Source organism: Athene noctua, chromosome 1 (assembly GCF_965140245.1).
Source record: "Athene noctua chromosome 1, bAthNoc1.hap1.1, whole genome shotgun sequence".
Lineage (NCBI taxonomy): Eukaryota > Metazoa > Chordata > Aves > Strigiformes > Strigidae > Athene > Athene noctua.
Window position 1 is genome coordinate 41,737,571 of NC_134037.1, and position 22,096 is coordinate 41,759,666.

Consider the following 22,096-nt stretch of genomic DNA (forward strand, 5'->3'; position numbering starts at 1 on the left):
TTACATTTCAACTAAAACTCTTCCGTTAATTTGAAATGGTAAAAAGATCTATTACACAACAGACTTCCACTTAACCAGAAACTGATAGTAAGTTAGAGAAAACAACAGTTCATAATCAAAGGATTACTTTGAAACTGCTTTGAAGTCTCAAGAGCAGGTAAGCAGTACTTCTACCCTACAGCACACAGACCCAGACTTGCCATGTACTAACTTCTCAGTAATTCACACTGAGACTCAGAACTGCAGCCAGCAAACAGCTAAATGCATCCAACAACAAACTCCTCGACCCTGAATGCAAAGATTACATACACACCTTTAGCTCTTCCAATACCTACGCAGTTCCAGCTTGTGGTGCAAGATCCTACTCTATCTTATGAACAGATCTCCTTTGATGTGTCATTCAAATCTGAAGGAAGACAAGCACAGCTGTTTGAGTCAGCCGCAGCAAATTAAATCAACAGTTTCTTGTCAGTTCTGTATGAAGCAAACCTCCACAACAGGAAACAATACAGCCAGTCTAAGGAAGAGTTCTTTGCCTCTGAAGAACTACCTGAGGTTTTCATCCACCTCCTTCTCCTGATCTAAAATTCTGACCCACCCTCTATTGCTAGTAAATAAAGTTTTCATTTAAACACTCAGATTTAAGTTTATTCATACACAGCAAAAGTTCCACCTGCATATTAAAAACAAACAGATTAGAAGTAAATGTTTTATTCTTCCAACTAAATTCCAGTACTACAAGGGCAGTAAAACAATGATACACTGAAAAATTGCAGCAATAAACATTTGTTAAAGACTGATAGAATAAATAAAAACTACAAAAATGAGAAATCATATAAACCCATTCTTAACCCCCAAAAAAGTCATGGAATACAGAAATGCCCTCCTTCACTATTTCACAGGCAGTACTGTGGGCTATTTGCTTAAAATTGTCCTGGGATTACATTCTAACTTAACTGTGATTACAGCTTTGTTGTAGTGCACAGTTATGAAAACCACACTAACTTCAGTCAGAAGTGTCATTCTACATTTTTATTTACACAACCAGTGAAGGGCAACTTCTAGAACACCAGCTTTAATCCTTTACTTTTTCAAACTTATTAACATAAGAAGCCAAATTGTAATGATACAGCAAATGAGGCCACTGGTATTATTACAGGTAGCAAAGGTCCACATCCAGGTGGTACTGACATCAGGGAGCACTCCAAAACCAGTTGCTGCATAAGAGTGGTTGCCACTGACAAAAGCTTGAAATAACCTGTGTTCACAGGGGGAAAAAGTATGGCATTGCTGCAAGTCTTTACTGGGACAGCTTGCAACAATAAAACAGGGTGTATAGGGCAGCCCACATATGCAGAAAGTGTGATTCATGAAACATCTGGTAAGAGAAAAAAAAAAAAAGAGTTAATGATGGGAGTTCACAAATGCCAGCTCTATCACAAACCTGCTATGGCAGTATCAAAACTTGCTTCAAAAATAAAAACCCAGCACGTTATGGAAGACAGTTTCTAGATATTTTAAACAAAAGCTGAATTTTCACACATCTTCCGTTCAATCTCAGTCTTCCACATTACAAATTTAAAGTATTTTAACTTGGGGTCTAGCTGAAGCTTAACAACAAACAGTGGCCATTTAAATTATTGAATATTTGGTAATTCATTTAATACTGCTACAGGAACCCGAAGAAATAGATACTCACAACTGGCAGGCTGTTCTCCATATCGTCGCATGATTTGATCATGCGTGAACTTCACAAACGCGTCATATTGTTCTGCAAGCATGAAGCATTAGAAGTGTGAATATATTATGTTTAACTCAAGCTGAAAAATATTTAAGGCTACTTTTTTATACATACAAATCATAAGTTAAACACACATCCACTAACAGTAGTTTTAAGTGACTTTACACAGTTCATAGCTGCCATTTCCTTTTCATCCCCAAGAACAACAATGCAGCACATGTTCCCCCTTAATTAAAAGGCTCTCCCTTACAAACTTCTGGAAGTTTGGGAATGGGAAAGACAGTAATATGCTCAAAGAGAATTATGCTGCACAAAGACCTCAATACACCTAACACCTGCTAAGCATCAGACACTATTCTGAAGTAATCAAGTGTGCCCATTTCACAGATCCATAGTGGGGGCAGAGTAGTTAAGGAAACATGGCATTAAGGTCAGTGCTAGGGTTGGAAACATAACTTCTCTCTGCTCCTATCCCTACCAGATGTAAGAAAATTAATTTAACAAAATGGAAACACAGAAGCACAGGAAAGAGACTTGCTACGGAGTTCAAAATTCTTTTTGGTGACCACCAGAAAATCAAAAGCAAACGACAAACTAAAAGGATGAAATGCTAAGTGACTAACAACTAATTCCAATCACAAAAAATAGCCACAATAGGAGACATATAGTTGACTGTGAACTTCATGAAAACAGCTACTGTGGGATCTGAAGTGAAATTTAGATATCAAACTTATTAATTTGGCTTTGAACTAAGCATTGTTACTTCCCAGAAAGATTATTCTTTCTATACACACATACATACAAATACATTCGCAATATTTTACTCAGTTTTAATATTGCACTCATCAGCAGGATATCACCTTTCAGAATTAGGAAATTGAACAAGGAGAGTAATATCTACCAGATGCCGCTCCTCTCCATTCCCCTTCCTCCCTTGTGGAAAAATACATTTGCAGCAATGTGGGGTGTTCTGAGAAAAGGGCAAGGTCAAAGAAGGCAATCTTCAACCAAAAATGCAGTTAGATTTGTAGTGGTTCCTAGTCCCACAGGTTTGCCCCATTAAAGTCCCCATCCTCTTGCAGGGATGAGCTTCACCTTTGAAGTAAACAGGGTATCAGTAATCAGCAAGTAGTGCAGCAGCAGCCCAACGTACGGACCTGACCCAAAGATCTAAGGACATTCATCCCTGAGTGAAGGGGCCCAGGGTCACAGCAGCCAGTTCCCCTCTGCCCACAAGCAGGACCTCTGTTTCCCTGCAGTTCTGACTGATGGCTTTTCAGCAGCCATGCAAGGATCTTAGCCAAACAACAAAGTAACACAAAGAGCAGATTGAAGGATCTGTTGCCCAGAAACCATTTCCAAAAATAACAGCAACCAGAACTTTTCCTAAAAGTATGGATTAAAGGCCAGAAACCCAACTTGCACGCTTTCTTCTTTAAAGGTTTAAGTCAACACATGCAGCTGCTTTGTAGCATCATTTTTGTTAAAACTACAGCTTTGGAAATGTAAAGAATCCACGGTTACTAAAAATCCTCTTTCTTGTGGTATTCAGATTTGAAGTTAAGCAATCCAAAGGTAAGAGCAACCTGCAGTGAACCATTTGAAAATTTAAGTGAATGCTTGTAAAGATACTTACACCACTGGCATCCCATCTCACATACGTTCTAACTATTTTAAATCAAAAGGTAGCTAAATGACACGAATACAAATAGGATTACTATACTCTATGGCTTGACTTTTAGTATAAAAAATGTTTTTTTCCACAAACAGATTCAAGCTGAAGTTTCACTTAGCCCCTTACACTCCTCTGGTTTTAAAACCTTTTTGCAAAGGATCTTGCAAACCCAAGTTCATGCTAACAGCAGTTTAAGATGTGGGGCAGAAGCGGAAAATCAGGGCATTACAGTGAACTATGTCTTCCATTTATCAAACACTCTGCATGAAAGGCAACTCTGCTCACAAAGGGGAAGAAAAAAAAGGCAGTATCTAACTACCTACAAGAAAATCATGATTCAGAAAGGAATGAGGAAAATATCTGAGATTCAAACATTAAGTCCCTTGAAGAAGCTATCTGACTGAGATTTATTACAGAATTTCTAGTTACATTTCCATTGACTTGACTAGTTTCTAAGAATGAGTATCACCTTACTGTACAAAGTTTAGAAAAGGATATAATCATTCTGTCAGCAGAAAAACATAACCAGTCTTCTATGTAAGGAATTTCTAAATTCTTTTGGCAGTCTCTTTAAATTCCCATATAATGCTGAAAATGTATTATTGGCTTGATATATGGGATGCAGTAACATGATCTTTCTAATGGCTGTTTTGGTGACCACCATTGTAAAAGCAAGTAAACCTAACTCATCTCACTGTAAAACCACAACCACCCAAACAGAAATCGCAACCCCTCCCTTCCCAAAAACAGAACCAAAAATGATAATGTTCCCTTTGGGACTGACAGATGGAGCACATGGAAGAAACTTGCCAGGGGGGTTCCTGCTTGTAAAGAACTACAAGTTTGTACTCAGAAAGCGCTGAAAACAAACGTATGTATATATATCTGGTCTTCAAATGGTTATGATGATCACTGCTAACTGAAATGCATTTAAGAGAATGCAAGAAATGACCCAGTTCCTAACACACATAAATCAAGAAAAAAGCTCTACAGAGTCCCAATTCATCAGCCTGAAGCAGGTTAAAAAGAAAAACATAGAAATGGAATATTGGGCCCAAGGCAACAGAAGTATTTAGTGCTCTTGTTATAGTTGTAAATAGATGTAAATTTAAGAGGGACTTAGAACTACAGCAATTTCTTACATAGCCATGGCAGATCAGCAAGCACAAAATATGAACAGGGGCCCAGGTACAGAGACAGTACTATCACAGGCAACCCACAAGCCTGACCCAAGTCTGGTGACTTTCTACATAGGCACACCTATAGAAGGTTTTATTCCCACACCTGAAGAGATCAACAAACTTTAATTCTAGTGTGTTTTCAGACGGGAAGTAGAACAGCCATGGGCATTCAAAAGCAGGTTTGCTGCCGAAGAGTGCACTCAGATGTTCATTATCATCACACTAAATATTAAATTAAACACCAAATCACACTGTGAAGGCACCTACTTCTGAATGTACCAGAATTTTGGTGCTCAAATGCTAGCATGATGCTTAGAAGTAGAGAACTTCAACAACTAAAGAAAGGTCATATTTACAATGCTGACATTCACATGATCCTTATGGAAAGGTACGTTGGCATCAGGCGCCAAAAATATCAGCTGAATGGTGTGAAATACAACAATTCAACACAGAGCACCAGAAATACAGCTGAACTACTGCTGCTCAGGCAGATACCAAACACCACTGGCAGCAGTGTAATGGTAAATACTGGGAAGAGAAAGGGAAACATTAGGTACTGTCATCTTGCCAAATTCCAGAAAAAGGAAGTCAGTTTCCAAGCAGGAAAAAAAGAAGTCCTTCACAAAGAGCTCTTAAGCCAGCAGAATAGAAAGTCTTTCTGGCAAAAAAGAAATGAAAAGGAAATGGTCAATTCAGACACGATAGCAAGAGAAAGTTCTATCTGAAATAAATCCACTGGTTCCATTGATAGTAATACCCAGGAGTCCTAGTTTCTATCCAAGGCAGCATAGAAGAAAAAATGTATCAAAGAGACTACACATTATTTTTTTCTGTCCTGTATGCAATCTCATTCCTTAATCAGATTGGGTCAGAAAAGAAAACCCAACTTAACACAAAAATGAGAAAATTTCAAGCTTTCAAATTCACCCTAACACATTATTTTGAACTATAATATACCTGCAAGTTTTGTGGTCAAAATTTCTTCATACTCTTCACGGATTTTCTCTTCACGTTCTTTCAGCAAACGTTCACAGATCATTCCAACTTGTCTGAGAGTAAACAGGGGCTGTTCTTTTTTCAATGGTGATGATGCTGCAGATGAAGTACCTAAGATTAAATATTCGGGCATACCAATTTACACTCACAAGTAATTCAGAACCATTTTTATGATCAGTTTTCTTCCTGTCTTTTACACTAAAGGAACTTTAAAAAAACACGTGGAGAAGTCTTTCTCTGCCATTTGAACACTTTTCATTACTATTAAAAGTAAGATTGGACACTCAAAAGGAAGACAACTACAACGGGCAGTACACAGGGGAATCAAAACTCCAAAGTGTTACACAAACACTGTGAACACCATTTACACGGCAGTTGTCGTTTACAAACTTAAGCTTCTATTTTATGTAAAAATTACAGTACAGCATATCTGTGCAAAGACAGCTGCTCTGCAAAAGCTTATTACAGTATCAGAGTATGCAGGATGGTCTCTTGAAAACAATGCAAGCTTTGTGTCCTATTGATTCTTCAAATGGGAAGCTACAATCTTCCAGATCAATGATAGTATTGCCAAGAAAAGCAACAGTAACTGGTGAGAACATGCCATAAACCACCAGATAAGTGTGGGAAATTATTTACTCAGCCTAACGACAAATAGCAGAAAGACAGAATTTATTGCCCAAAAAACCCCAACAGTAACTGGTGAGAAGGTGCCATAAACCACCACATAACTAGGGAAAATTATTTACAATCTAAAAATACATAGCAGAATCACAAAGAATTTTCTGGGTACCTGGCAAAGCTGGTCCAGTAAGAAGAAATGCATGTGGCTGTGCATCAGTAGAACAACAAGGATCTGTCTGTTGGAAGCTATTTTCTAAGTGTCTCCTCTTCTGCATGCGTTTATACTCCTGTTTTATGTTGTACAGAATTTGTTCTAAGAGAGAAACAATTAAAAAATTAAGCCTATAATAATTACATTTCAGCATCTCACTTATTTCCACTCAAACACCAAACACTGTAGATAATTATCAGATGATAAAAGCCAGACTCTTAACACACAGTCTGGAAAACCAATCATGTTTTACCAAAGACAAACAATGAAACTACCTAAAAGAAAAGTAACTCAAGACTGTTTCCACCAGGAGAACACTAGCAAAAATGTTGCTAGGTAAGGTCAAGTATTGGTGTCAGAGTACTACCAAGAAAAACAAACAGCATAAGGTTAAAATTTAGGAACTATCAACTATACAATATACATGGATAAAAATGAGGCTATAGAGCTTCTACTAGTATTCATCATCATCCCTTCATACATTTGGTTTGCAATCATCTTTCTCCCCAAGACAGCATTTATCATTCATACAGTTAAGGGTAACAAAAGACTCCAGAATAAAACATGTACATGAAACACCATTTCTCTGTGTACAGTTACTGACATAGAGGCAGCAAAATGGAGAGAAAAACACGATTTAGACAGAACATGTATAAAGCAACTACTGCTTAAAATATCAAAGAACTGGAAACCAAGAGCAAAACACAAAACCATTCCAAAACATTTCTGACAGCCTCAGATCTGTCCAAATAAACACAATAGATGGATCGATAGTCTCTTTTAAAGGAGTATGGCAATATGTAGTTCAGCGTTCGTCTGCACCGAATAAAATACAGCAAGTGCTTTTAATAATCTCACCTCCATTGTAGAATTGCAAGGAAAAAAGTAATCATTGCAATAAAACTATCGATCCTGTGTGACGTCTCTGAAATTCCATCTACCAAAATGCTCTCAGTTACATCAGCGCTCTAACTGCATATCCTCTGGCAATGTAAAATATATTAAAAAAAAAAAAAAAAAAGGCAAGCCATTTTCTATTTTTTACAAGAGACCTTCACAGAAAGAGACTTCCAAAGACACTCTCTTAATGAGAATTCTTACTTTCAAATGCTCAAATACATTTTAAAAAATTTCCCACAGGATTGGCTTCCCCTGAGACTTCTGGAAAGACAGCTTTCCAAAACTCACATACATACAAATCCGTGTGATCATGTCACAGTTGCAAAGGACTCCACTTAGTACCTTCCTACTTCTGTTCGACACTTTGCCAATACAATACCATTAAAACTTCTCAATTCATTTTCAGGTTTGTAAACAGTACACAACTGAGGTTCCATGTTTGAACATTTTCTAGTTAACAACTGTGTGAAGAAAATAACTTCAGCTACCAGCTTATTCAGTCAGTGGCTGAAGCCCATGCTAGACCAAGCAGAAGCAAACATTTGCCAACTCCCAGTTCTGAGGTTTAACTATTGTGGTGGTTCTTCAGTTCCGTAAGTCAGTCTGGGGACTTCCAATTTATGAAAAGAGAGGAAACTGTTTCCAGTCTACAGGAATACCAGCATTTTCAGCAAAGGAGCTTCTTGTTTGGATTTTGTCTGTTGATTTAAGGCCTTGAAGTTTATATCTTTTCAGTCCCATGCCTACAGTGCTTGTACAATTTTCAACTTTGTAAAGGGAGATCAATAATTTGGTTCAAGGAAGCAGCAAATGCAGATGATGAAATAAAGAAGCGCAGTAGGGAAATGAAGGAAACTACGAGAAAGTGAGGAAAAAAGTACTCAAGGGTGGCTGGAGGTTTCATACTTTCTGTAGGACACTTACACACACTACAATGCAGCGTGGTACAGAAATACATAAACCAGGTTAAACTAAAATACAACCAAGCTTTCAAAATTAAATAGAATCCCATGTAGAATTTGTCACGTGCATACACACTGCAGCATCAGCTGAAGAATGATCCTGCAACATTTTTACTCAACAGCATTATGGTGATAAAACAGTAATTTTCCTCAAAATCAAGTGCTGTTCTAGCTAAAGCAATACTACATAATTTTGAGTGGGAATCAAATTACCTCATAAAATAAAGTCTGTCCTAAAGCACGTCTACACTGTGAGAAATGTGACTGCAAACATTCACACTGTATTTACATTAACTGAAAAAATGTAACAGACCACGTGCATCCTTCACTATGACTACTTGGTCTTGGGCATACTTTCCAAATTCTTATGAACTGCAAAAACATCAGCCAAATTTAGCTTGTAACAACTGTGATAAAAATCTTCTCTACAGCTCTCCTTTATATTATCTTTTTTGCAGAAACATTCTCAAACCACATTAACCACAGAATCGTTAAGAAAGAAAACCTAAACAGACTGGTCAATGGATAAAACTGCAAGAGTTAAAACAATTATCATCCAGGTTTCCTCCAGCCCTAACAACCCCTGCAAGTAGGGAGTAATTCAGAGAAAAAGTTAAAATACCAGCCAGAAGAGAAGGAGCAAACACAACACAGGGGAGGAAGAGGGAGGGGAGGTGGAAAAATCAGGTACTGACTTTGCGAAAACTTATCAACTGGGATAGAAAAATTAAGATCTGTGTGCCAAGGATATGTGATGTATGCCAAATTATCTTGAATTGTGGACACAGAAGTCTCAATGATACGACAGTAATTTCATCTTCTTCTAATTTGACAACACTTTTTAACTTGCCATCTTTAAGTCTTGCTTTGAAGATCAAAAACCTCAAAAAATGCCACTGACATATGTCGGGAGATCCTTGTCCTGACAAAACCACTCTGACAGTTTGCATTACTATAACTTCAGGTAAAGGTATAAAACTAAGCACAGAGGGATGGAGGAGGGGACTATTTAAACATGACAGTACACTGTCTACATTGCAAACAGCCACCAGGAGAAAAAAGCCTGATATTTGAAGTCTTAACTGAATACTTGCTGAGCATGTACATAACCTGATTTGGTAAACAGTATTCCTCTATTTAGCCCAACTTACGAAATTTAAGGCACTACTGCTCAGCACAGAGAACTGGACTACGAGCTCTACCCAGTACTGTGCTGCTAGCAGGCAAGATGACTGTGAGAATGATTCATCTCATACCTCCCAATTTCCACCATTTGTAAAGTGGGGATTAATAGCAAAGAAACACAAGTTTAATGTAGCACTGAACTGTCCAATGACTTCTCACATGAATGATCAGACCAGTAATGCTTCAAATCAAGCAGGCACATTTCTGCAGCAGCGAAGACTGAGTAGACATTTTTATTAACATACAGCGGCATAAAATCTTTGACTGTAAACATAACCACTGTGAAGTGAAAGGTCAGCTCGCAAATATTTATGACTGATTTCAAATTAAAATCTGAAAGCCAAATTGAATTTTGTCTCTTTTTTTTGGTTAAACAATCTAGGAGAGTAAGAAAAGTTGTTTAAATGTACCAAGTTACTTCTGGCACGTACAGTTTTGCTTAATAAATCTACAAAAATACATCTGATGAACAAACATGTTCAAAACAGTTTTTATGGCATCTCAGCACTTGAAAGAAGCCACAAAATATTAAGGCAGTGCAAACCAGACAACTTTTTAACACCACCTATGTGGCAGACATCTAACTGTGAAGCCCTTTAAAACTCTGGCCCAGTTAAATTAAGCTTAGAGTTAGCAGATCTCATTCTCCAACCTAGTTTTGCTTCCAGAAAACTTTCCTGCCTTTTCAAGCTTGGTTTCTTAACCTCCCTTACTTCCAATTAGCTCTAACTATTCTCTCTGCAGCTGACAACTGAATTAAAATGTGCATTTAACTGGTGTCAAACACAGGACAAGTTTTTTATGTGTTCCTTGATGTGGAGGCCCAAATTGTCTTTTTTTAACAATTACATGCATTTTAATTAACAAATTGTTTTATAGGTAAGAATTTAGAATCCAAAGTGCATTCATTAAAGAAAACCCAATCTGAGTTTCTCTAAGACTATAAAACTGAAGTGAGAACTGGAATCGTATGTCTTAGAACTCCTCGGATATTTTAAATAAAGACTTGCATCCATCTTATACATGAAGTTCAAATCAGACATTGTATGTCACGCAGTAAATTCACTTGTAAGATGCCAAAAGGAATATATTTAATATGATCAAACATACATCACTGTGACCTATCCTCAGTTTCTTTTTAATGTCACTATATCCCCCATTTTCAGTGTTTCCTACTGGTAAGAGATACCTCTGAAGACACAGAGCTAGTTAACAGGAAACACCAGGCAGAGGTACTGAAAGTGAAAATTAGGCTTGCTGAATCTAGGGTAGTAGCAAGAAAAAGCCACACTGCTAACACACTGAAATTAATTAGTACTTCATAAATGACATTTCAAATTCAAGATGACTATGAATTCCAACCAGTTATGCAAGGCTGTATTATATGCCCCCATTTCCTCCTTCAGGTTCAAGACTAAAATAAAGAATGACAAACAAAGACTGCTACTGTCTCACCATGACAACTAAAGGCATAAGAGATTCAGTCAAACACACCTTAATATAATAAAATGCATAGGTACTCTTTTTTCATCTAGAGCTCTGTGTACTAAGAGCATAAAGGTCCCTGAAATACTGCATTAAGATGAAGGAGAGCATTCACGCCAGGATTCTTTCAGAGTTTCAGATATGATTCGGGGAACCAAGATTTCATATTTCAGCTGCTTTCACACCCAATGAAGAGATGATGAAACATGAAGGGGACAAAACAGAATTCCAAGTTCGACATCCGAAATATGATCTGTCACACTAATGGTTACAAAGCCAAATATTCATTTCCAAGGAGTGATGTCATCTTCTTGCCTCCTTTCATTCATGATAAAAAGTTATTCTTTCAAAGTTTCTAATTACTTCATCCTGACCTATAATTACCTAGAAATTATGTACAAGGGAAACAGCAGTTCAACTTGAAAAGGTAACAAGGCAAACAATTATTTTCTCTATTTTAATAAGTGCTTATCAACTATGAAGGTGCTGATTGTTTCCCCTGAAGGATTTCTTTCTCTTTTTTTGGCTTGATTTTTAAACTCTCATCTCAGTTCCTGGCTTCTCTCATTTAGCTGAAGGAAACTTTGGCAAAACAAGTAGGAAGGTGACTCAATACGCTGAAATCAGAGTAGCAGTTTTCCTGGCCTGAAATGGAACCTAAAGCTCAGATTTCAGTTTGCAATGTCACCATTCAACATATGCATTCAAACCTGAACCATGCCTGAGATTCCTTTTAAGTGAATCAATCAATTGCTATCCTCTTGTCTACTGTACACATCTTCAGGGATTTCAGCTCCTGTTAGAGCAAAGCTGCTTCACTAGTTCACATTTGTAACATTTCTATTAGGCCATCACACTTATTCAACATCCAGTTGATGCTACCACATTAAGTTTCGGTCTCCCCACGGGACTATTGACATACAACGTTAATTTTAAGAAGCCAGCTTCCCCGGGGGGCAGCACAGCAATGGGTAACAGTACTCTTCACTTCTTCTGTCTACTTAACCAGGGAATGCACAGGCACAGACAGAAATTAAAATAATCCAGATATTCCTCTTACTCCCTTGCTTTGGTCACAGACATCAATCACTCCAGTTATATTTCTTAATTAGGCATGGTCTGTTAGACTTCAATAACAGAATGTATATACTTTTGGAAATCATGCTCACCTCAGAGGAGCATGCTCTAAGCCAGAGACCACCCTGATAAGGTGTAAATGCTGACACTTCACAGCCAGTGTCTAGAGCTACTGACGGACAGAAGCAGCTCATAATGGACTCTGTGGCACAGAGCTGGCCACCTCTCGAGATCCAATTAGTCAAGGTCTCAGGCTGATGAAGGTTCTCGTTCTCCCACAACAGGCCGGATGCTCACATATGCATTAGCTCATTCTGCAAATGTGTTATTTCAGGAAATCCCAGTTCTCCTGATCAAGGGGTTGAGGAATGAAAAATAAATCAAGCAATGCAAAATGTATTAGACACAGCAATTAGATCTTTCTCTTCACATAAAAAAAATGTCACATTGCATTTATCAGACTTGCCACTGAAACAAAAAACTGCTTCAACATTTTACGACATCTACAACCAAGGGTATTTAACATTTATAGTCACCACAGGCATATATATAGAAATTTCTCATATAAATGAAATTATCAATTCCAGATGCAGCCATTACGTGCTTTTTCTTTTTTTCTTAAGGGGTGGGAATGTTTTGTTTTTTAAAATCCTAATGATTTCTGCAATACTGGAACACAATGAGAAACTTGGCATCTCTCCAAGATAATTTAGCAATAAATACATATGTGGATAAATGTTAACAAAACAGAAATTAAGCAGAAAGAGATGCAGCACTACTAATATGCCACATTCCAAAGCCACCCGATCTGTTCAAAGGCAAACCCATACTTGGCCACTGTCTGACCAAGCTTCAGACAGAAGTAGTGAAGGTTGCTCAAGAGGGCAACTGAAAGGTCATAGGAGGACAGCCTATAGGGAAGACTAACAGTTCTTCCTAATCAGAAAGGTCAAAAAATCTGTGCTAATTAGATCAAATTTTTTTTCCAGATTATTCTGTGACAGCAGAAGGTACACATTAAAGACAAATTCATCTACCTTCTGTTTGCAGAGTCCTTCATGAGAGAGGGACTCTTACAAACAACTCAATTTGCCATACAATTGCCACTAGAGCAGCAAAAATCAATAATGCATACTCACTACTAAATACTGCATAAATTCCATAGTTCCCATATCCATCAAACTTTTGACACTATCTCCGTTTGGACTGCAACCAGTGACCTGAGTTGAAGGACTGTTCTTGGTAACTCCACCCACTACAATTTTTGGTTTGCAACATTAGTTGCTGTGGAAGTGTTGAGGCAGATCAATGTTTCAGATGGAGAAAAAACTGCATATGCAGATGCAACAGTTTGTGGATTTTTAAGCTATTTCACATACTGTTTTTAAATACAGCATTCTTTTAGATTCTACAAAGTTCTAGCTGCAAGTTAACCTCTGATTTTGGATGAGGAGTATGGAAGTTCCTCCTCTCAGTTACTATGTATCATGAATTAGGAGATGTAAAATCCCTGTGGTCAACATTATCTCTCCCTCCTCCAATTCTTTGGACTGTATTTCCCACCCTATAAATATCCAGACGTGTAGGCTTTCTAACACTGACCTGTCTTTGAATTTAAAGGACAACTAGTTTATTAATAATTTTGCCCAGAATATAATATTTAATCAGGGTAAAATTGCAAATAACAGTTTTAAGACATCCAGCAGATAACAGAAAAAAACACTTCCATTGCTTCCTTCTTTCACCCTCCAGAATTCACTGAACACTTTCCCAACAGGACAGCATCCTTATGACTTTAGAGGAAACCAAACACACAGAAGGCATTATGCACAAGCATCCAGACCCAAGTGCAGTTATTCTTATCATACAGAAGTCTCATTTATACCTAGAATGCACATGAAAATAAAACTCATGTGTAGTATTCAAGGACTAGAAAACTTCTTAAGAGGAGTCACTCTTTCAAAATTGAACCTGTCTTATGCCAGGAAAATATGCTCTGCACTGCTTATAATGAACACAGTTTTTAAAAACATAATTTTAGATGCAAACAATTGTATCCAAAAATTAGCATTCATACTCGGAGTATGCTCAAGCCAGTAAGCACAATTCTACAAAAAGTATAGACAGTAAAGCCACAATTACAGTTTAGCTGCCAAATTCACTGAGAAACTGGAAGTGACCTAACAGCTGTTCAAATAACCACAAAATATTAAAACACTCTTGTGAGAGATAAATTTCATCTTGAATAAGCCTACCCTCTCTCAAACAGACATATCGTTTATTTGTCTATGACCACTCTATAAAGACAGCTGTTTTCTCATCTGACTACTACACTGTATTCTTAGTTCTCAGCACCTCCCTCAATCAATCCATATTCTGCTTCCAGATAATTCACTTTTGAAATTATTAACCATGTGGTAAGAAATTCTGGTGCTGACATAGTCTCCACTGGGTGAAGTTAAACACTACCAGGGCAGGGTATCATATAGAAGAAAAACACTTAAGAGGTAACTTAAAATAAAGTATCAGCATCAGGTTTTATATCCAGAGCTCTGATTTCGTACGACCATTAATTTTCATTAAATAAAATTCAGACAGACAGTTTTTAAGTGCTGGAAACCTAAGCATCACAGTAACACGCTGAGAAACCATAAGTGAAGTCAACTGAACTCTGACTATTGTTACTAAACTTCCCAACATGAAAACTGAACAAAACAGTGACTCAGGAACACTCAGAAATCACACTGGAATTCTTTTCACACACAAAGAAAGATTTATCTGACCCAAACGTAGACATCTACGCCAGAAATGGTCATGTAAATTCATTTACAGTAAAGGGAAAGCAATACATATTTCTGCAGCACACTTTGCCTCATTCTAAGTCAGAGCTCTGGAAGAAACCATCTGTTTCTTCCAACTATCAAAAAACCCACAAATTATTAGGTCAGATGTACATTTACAAAATTAGATGAGATGAATCCCGCACAACCTTTCAAGGGGCCCCTTCAAAATGATAAGCTCCATTTTATTTGCTGATGGTAGAAATGAAATATAGACAATGTCATAATATCCCTAAATTCAACTGAAAGTAGAAACTAAACAAGCTGCTTAACAGTCACGTTTGCAATAGCACTGTATAAAGATTTTTTTTTTGTTACAGAAACCATAAAGGGAGCTTTTAAGCAAAAACCCTGTTAATGTGCACAATTTATAAACGTTTCAAGTTTTGCACGGGAGCATTCAAGAGACATCTTGATTTACCGTCCTTTGCTTTCCATTTTATTATACAAATGACTTATATAAAACACACCCTTGTCAATACAAAATCACATTTTCACATGGATTACCACCTGCACCTCTGATCTTCTCAAGAGAAGCTAAGGCCTGTGTTTGCTCAACTTCAGTAACATTTTAATTTTTAAGATCTTCAGAATCATTAAGATCAGAGTTTAGGTATTATCTCAAATACGGCTATAGGTTATCTCTGCTGAAAATGTTATTGATTTCTCTCCTTTCAGTAATACACATTTACTGGCCAGACAATATTTATATCAAATATTCATAACCTAAGCTCTCCAAATCCCAAAGAAACAAGCAAAAAGAAATTCTTGCAATGAAGTAACATCTTCTAAAAAGAAGCAAATGAATTCTGATTTTAAACATCTATTTTAAAGTATATGTAATGCCTCACTGTACCAGGGAGTGCCATCCATCACAACTCTCATCCCAGACCGCTGACTCATTCAAGATCTTTTCCTAGAGGTTCAAAAAAAATCAAGGCGCTGATGCCAAGTTTAAGTGGTTTGTATGCCCTCTATATATCTCCTCCACAGCAATTTTTAATTATTTGATTAAAACCTGTAAAAAAGGTATTCTACTGCAGAGTTTTCAGAATTGAGAATATCGAAACAAGGCACTATCCTACATGGAGTAGATAGCGATTTGAAAACACAAACTTACTGCTCCGTAATACTAGCAGTAATCCGGAGCCAACTTTTGTCTAAAAGGGAGTACCGAATGCAACGGCAGAAGGAATTCAACTGCAACAACTGCAGAGGGCTTTTTTCCTGCACACAAAGGACAGAGATCCATACCTCAGCGCTACAGCCACTCATGGCTGCGAGCTTAACCGTCCTTAAGTGCATTATTGGAAGCTACCCACTAGACTAACCGTGGCAAGGGCCCATCAATCCTGCGTGCCCAGCCAAGATTCATTCCTTTCTTCTCTCCCTACTCGCTGGTAAAACGAACTCGGTTGATTTTTTAATTGACACCAATTACATAAACAGACCTGAAGCTTTTAGGGCCACCGGTTGACTCATCTCTCACAGGTTAAGAATGTAAAAGGGTTTCGTTCTCGCCCAGCGTCTCCGAGACAAGGAGACTGCCCGATTCCATTTTATCTGCCCTAAAGGCAACTCTCACCCTCGCACACAATCCCTTTCATCGCTCGGTTTTCCTACGAAACTTTAAGGATGCCACAGAATGGCTCAGCCGGGACGGTGGCACGCATTAAGGGGCTGGAAGCGGAATTACCCCTTTGTTTTATCTGCTTTTGCCTTTTCCCACTGGCGTTTTGCGGGTGATTGATGACAGGCCGCGCTCCCCGCCCTCCCTCCCGCCCCCCCCCCTCCTCCCCCCGATGTCTGAGCAACGAGAGGAGGTGCCGCCGCCTCGGCTCGGGCAACGCTCGACCCACCGATAATGGCTGCAGGGGATCGATGGGGGCCCCACGGAGAGGGGCTCCGGGCGCTGGCGGGGAGCGAGCCCCAGCCCCCGCCCCGCAGACACCACGGTCACCCCAACCCCCACACCCACGCCCGCCCCCCGCCGCCCACGGCGCTTCCGCAGCTTGACTCGCCCCTGCGGCTCTCCTTGCCACAGCCAGGCACCCGTGAAAGAGAGGAAAAAAAAAAAAATGCTCCGTGCCCGTCCCCAACGCGAGGAAAGCCGGCCTCCCCCTTTCCTCGGCACCGGATCAAGCCTCCCCCACCGACGCACTCCCCCCGATCGGGTCGCTTTCTCCAGCCTCACCACCACCACCCTCCCGACCCCTTTCCTATGGCCACCCTCCCGCATCGGCCCAACCCGCCCCCCCTTCCTCCCCGTCCCTCCTCCCCCTCTCCTGCTGCAAACGGCCATTTCTATTGTGTCTCCACCGCGGCGGTGCCAAGCCGAGCAGGGATCGCCCCGGCCCCCGCCAGCCGCACAGCCCGACAGAAAATGGCTGGAGGGGGCCGCGAGACCCACCCAACCCTGCGATCTTCTTCCTCGCCCCCCCTGCTCCGGTCGCCTTCCCGGCCCCCTGCCCCGCGCACCCGCCGCCCCCCTCCCCGCCGAGGTCCCCCCGCGCCGCCCCGCACCCCGCCACCCCCCGGCTGCCGCCGCCCCTGGGGGCTGCCGGACACGGTGGGGCCGCCTCCCTCACCTGTGGTGAGCCGGGACGACACCTCTCCGAAGGGCGAGGGCTCCATGCGCAGGTATTTCTGCGGGGAGGCGGCGGCGAAGGACGAGGAGGCGGCGGCCGAGGCCGGGGCTGACAATGGCGCACATCGCCTCCGCTTCGGGGACGCCGGGCTCAGCAGCGGGTCGAAATCCAGAGTCCTTTTCAAAGTGGCGCCGCAAGCCATGGCGCGGGGCGGCGGCGGGGCGGAGGAAGGGGGCTCGGAGCGAGGGGCAGGGGAGACGGCGGCGGCAGCCGGCCCTGCCCAGAGGCGCCTTCCCCGCTGTCTGAGGCGGGCTGGGGGGGAGGGAAGGGAGGGCGGCAGGGAAAGGAGGGGGCAGCTGCGTCAGGGCCTCCGCCGCCTCCCTGTCGGCCTCTCTCTGGGGAGCGGCCCCGGCCCCCCCGGCGGCTCCGGCTCGGCCGGCTGGATCCCCGGTCTCGCCGCCCGCCCTGCCCTGCCCTGGCCGGGCCAATTTCGCCCGCGGCCGGTGGCGGGGCGGGAGCTGGGCCGAGGGGCGCGGGGCCGAGCCCGGCTACCCGGTCGGGGGCCGCCGATGACGAGCGATGGCGGTGGGGCCCGGGCGGCGGCGGCGGCGGCGCTCCCCTCTGTGACTCCCACACCAGCAATATGGCGTCAATAACAACGCCGCGGATTCAAAAACCAGCCCCGCGCATTGCGCCTGCGCGCCCGGGGCGGTGGAGGCTGCAAAGGCTCATAGGACTCGTGGTTTCCCCGCCCCGGCGCCGGGGCTCGGCGCCGCGGCGCTCCCGGGGACGGCGGGACTACAAATCCTGGCGTGCCCCGCGCCGGCCGCCCCGGCTTCCGGGTTCTGATTTAAATCCCCCCTCGGAGGCTGCGGTGTGGGGTGTGGGTCGGGGGACGGGATTGGGGGGGACGGGCTGGCGGCGCTTGCGGGGAGCGGGCCGTAGGGCTCAGCCCGGGGCGCGGCGGCCGGGCATCCCGGCGCTCCGGGGCGGCCCTGGGGAAGGGGCGGAGGGGGAGCCCCTGTCAGGTCCCGGAGACACAAAGGGGGCGAGAGCCCCGTCGCCTACGTTAGGCCCCGCGGCCTGGCCGACTGCGGCCGGGGGTCTCCTGTTCCCGGCAGGTGCCGGCCGGGTCCGACAGCAGCTGTACGTGAAATAAGGGCAAAGTGCGTTTAATGGCCTCCGTGACGGAGGCAGAGCAGGGGGCAAGCAGGAGTCGGCGGTATGAAGCGGGTGGAGGTGACAGCTCAGGGCACAGCAGAAAAGGCCTCACGATGTCGAGAGCTGTATCTCGGTGTAACCAACTGATTTCCTTGCAGTTGCGTAAAGGGCTTTCTTGCTTAAGGAGGGCGGTGAGGGAAGAGGTTCAAAGAGCTATAGCTGCTTATGGGAAGAGCAGAGCTCTTTCCTGTTCAGCTTCCGAACTAAATTAAACTGTGTCGCAGTTCACCCCAGTTGAAAAGCTAGCAGAGGCTGACAGGCCCCAAACATATGTAACCTTCAGCTTTCTGTATCGAATCCTGTTAATTTAACTGTGAGCATAAAGACAGGTTGGCTTTGGAAGATAGAATGAGGAATGTGTCTTCATTAAATTTTAACACTTTAGTTTTTGGTTGCCTTGTGAAACATAGGCTAGCCTTTCTCTAATAACACTTAAAAAAACTGAACAAAACAAACCTTACTATCATTTGGAAGCAAGTTTTTGCTTTACACATTCAATATGTGGCATATATTGTTAATTAAGCTATTAACAGCACCCAGTCAGTCTAAACACAGATCTGATGTCTGTGATGGCAATATGGTTGCGCTGCTCTTAGCGTAACTGAGGTTTCAGGTGGTGGGGTGACCTAGCAGAGCCTTTCTGCCCGACAAAAGTAGAAATTGTAATTCATATTTGCTTTTTATGACAGATAGCTCATGACAATGTTGGTACAATTAGCTGAAATTCACCCTAGGTTTGCCTGACTTGCCTTGGCCTAAAACTAATTACGGAAAACAGCAAAATTATTCCTCTGCTGTTACCTTCTCCTCTGTAGAGGAAGTACTTGGAGTATTTCCTTGGTAAGGAGGATGATGACAAGCCTTTCTAAAACTAAGATGAGTTCTGGTTCTCCATAACAAGGCTCAGGAAATGTACTGATGTTATTACAGTGTTGTAATTGTCCTACTATTACTATACCGGTATAACTCCTTTTGTGGACATTCTTCTTTGGAATAATGATGGCTGCTTTTCCATTCATTTAATTCCTCATTTCCATTACATTTCCCTAAGCAGATAAGTGTCCCTGTGTTCATGCAACAGTTCAAGTATTCTTACCAAGCACTTCACCCAGGAAGACTAAGGCAAAGTTGTTCTCTCAGGCTTTGAATTAAGGAAACCCTGGATGTCTCTCAGCATGTGTATGTTGCACTTACTTAGTTTGAAATGCCTCGTGCCCACACAGGATCAAGACAGCCAATTCTGCCTTCATCTGTACGCTGAGAATACCTGTGTTTGAGTGCAGTATTTTTAAAAAAATAATTGTAGAATAATCAGCCGTTTCCCACTGAACTCAATATTTTACATATTCTGCATTCAGCAGCAGAAAAGATTTGGTTACGTTAACTTGTGACACCAGATCCTAAGGGCCATTCAGGCACAATTTAAGTCAATTAAAACAGTCTGATGAATCAGGCAAAACTTCATCAAGATAAGCTACTAGAAAGCAAGCTTTTGCCAGTGCAGGCAGCACTATAATTGTAAGCAATTGATTAGGACCATGATTGTCCTAATCAGCAGAGTTACTCAGGCTTTATCTGACCTTTAATTTGTTGAGCTAAACTGAAGTAAGTCTGATTTAAGTCAAAATAAGAATTCACACAGCCCTTTGCAGCAAATTAAACCCAGCTCAACCAATGTAGCTTTGCATGTAGACAAGCCCTAAGGCAGCAAAATGTCCAACAGCAGTGACAAAGTGCTTGATGGTTGTCAGGGAACATGTGTTTTTACTTTCATTGTGGCAGGAAACACCATAGGGTCAAGGCTGCAAACCACTGTTTATATTGTTCTTTCTTCTACTTACTTATTATATAACCAATTGGCAGTGTCCCATTATGTGCTACATGGGGTGCCTTTAAAATTATATATTATAAGCATATTTTTAAATAGTACCCACAAATTTTATTAATACTGGGAATGGGAGAGCTTATTTATAGCTGGTGTTGTGCTAGGTTTTATTAGATCTGCACTTCAAGCCCAACACCTGTTAAAAAGACAAGTCCAGAAGGAGGACAACATTTTAACCTTTGTGCAGCTCTGAATAGGGTGGGAAAGTAACCCTTTTAGTGTATTGCTTTGGGACTGTGATGGAAATGTCGTAGTTGACCAAATGCTAGTCTTTATACATTCTCTTTTCTTCCCCTTCCTCTGCCATTGCTCCATTCCCCCATTGTTTTTTGTTTTCTTTTTTCCTGTCTTCCTCTCATTCTCTTTATATACCATCTTGACTCTGCTTCCTCTTCCTTTTCCTTGAGACATCCTATTCATTCGATGCAGGCTCCACATCACAGTCCTTATATTTTCTTTTATGCCATCTAACCATATTCCTCCCACTTCACACAGTGGCTCATTTCTCATTAACCGGTCGTGCTCCCAAACACGGGACCACCAGTTAGCTGAGCTGTTTTCTAGAGCTTGTTCCATCTCACCACAAGGGAGCAAAGTTAGGGCTTGTTCCATCTCACCACAAGCAGTGTCATTCCACTTGAATTTGGCCATGAGTACTGAAGGTTTCTTACTGATGTATCAGGAACACCTTGTGGTTGCAGATTTTGTAGACGAAATGCAACGCAGGTTATCTGTCAGGACTTCAGTAAAGTGTTTGTCCGCTTCTGAGTGAAAAAGGATTAGTAAAATTGAAAAAAAAATGGGGATTAGTACAGGAATTTCAAACTAGAAAAAACAGCCAAAAGAAAAATGGAATAAATCTCAGTCTGCTTTGCTATACAGTCACACTGATAGTACTGGTAAAAGGGAAAGGATACAGGAACAGGAATGAAAGCCAGAGGTCAGTGAAGGCCAGCTCTGCTTCTTTAGATGCTGGCTTATGCTGGTAAACTGTACCAAAAATTATGATCTGAACCTGCAACATGCAGTGAGCTTCCAACAGGACAAATATGTTTCTTAGGCCTAAGGTACTAAGGTACTTCCAGCAGAAGTACAGAAGCATATTTGCCAGTATAAGAGACATTCAAAACATCCATTTCCTCTAAAATACTGTATATACTTTCACTCATTCAGGAAAGGTTAATTAAAACCAGGTCTTGTCCAGAAAAAGGTGACTGAGCTGATTAGGAAAATAGAAATAGAAAATTTCCTTATTGCAAGAAGTTAAAGGATTGTTAATTAAAGGTTATTGGCTCAACCAGATAACAGTTGAAGTCTATGATTTTTCTCTAAAAGCATAAGAAGGAGGTAAGTTCAGGAGATTCTGAAGATCTGTGTTAATGGTGCAGACTGTTGATACAGGAACTGTCAGTTACCTCACCCAAACTGCAAATAACAGGAAGATTTATAACTGCCAGAGAAATGAGTTTCTAGAGCACTCTTCCAGTAGCAGTAGTATGGGTGAAAATAAACAAAATGGACCCCA

General features: G+C 41.4%; 1 protein-coding gene across 3 annotated transcripts; it reads right to left on the minus strand.

Moving 5' to 3' along the window:
- Positions 1-695: 695 nt before the first annotated feature.
- AKIRIN2 (akirin 2) lies at positions 696-18,125 on the minus strand. 3 transcript variants are annotated; one of them, XM_074896011.1, is made up of 5 exons: positions 17,466-18,125; positions 6,387-6,530; positions 5,555-5,689; positions 1,700-1,771; positions 696-1,378 (listed from the first exon to the last, which is right to left on the minus strand). In XM_074896011.1, exons 1-5 carry the CDS (start codon positions 17,665-17,667, stop codon positions 1,368-1,370), a joined length of 564 nt encoding a protein of 187 aa, XP_074752112.1. In that variant the 5' UTR covers positions 17,668-18,125; the 3' UTR covers positions 696-1,367. The 3 variants fall into 3 exon arrangements, with proteins under 3 accessions (XP_074752112.1, XP_074752111.1, XP_074752110.1); XM_074896010.1 differs by having other exon boundaries at positions 5,555-5,704; positions 17,466-18,124; XM_074896009.1 differs by lacking the exon at positions 696-1,378 and having other exon boundaries at positions 1,405-1,771; positions 5,555-5,704.
- Between the last annotated feature and the right edge of the window lie 3,971 nt (positions 18,126-22,096).

Excerpts from the sequence above, each read along its gene's own strand:
- AKIRIN2 (XM_074896009.1), bottom strand. The coding sequence starts at position 17,667 with ATGGCTTGCGGCGCCACTTTGAAAAGGACTCTGGATTTCGACCCGCTG. Across the intron at positions 5,705-6,386 it reads TACTGGACCAGCTTTGCCAG|GTACTTCATCTGCAGCATCA; the intron begins GTACCCAGAAAA and ends ATTTAATCTTAG. Across the intron at positions 1,772-5,554 it reads TTTGACCACAAAACTTGCAG|AACAATATGACGCGTTTGTG; the intron begins GTATATTATAGT and ends TCATGCTTGCAG.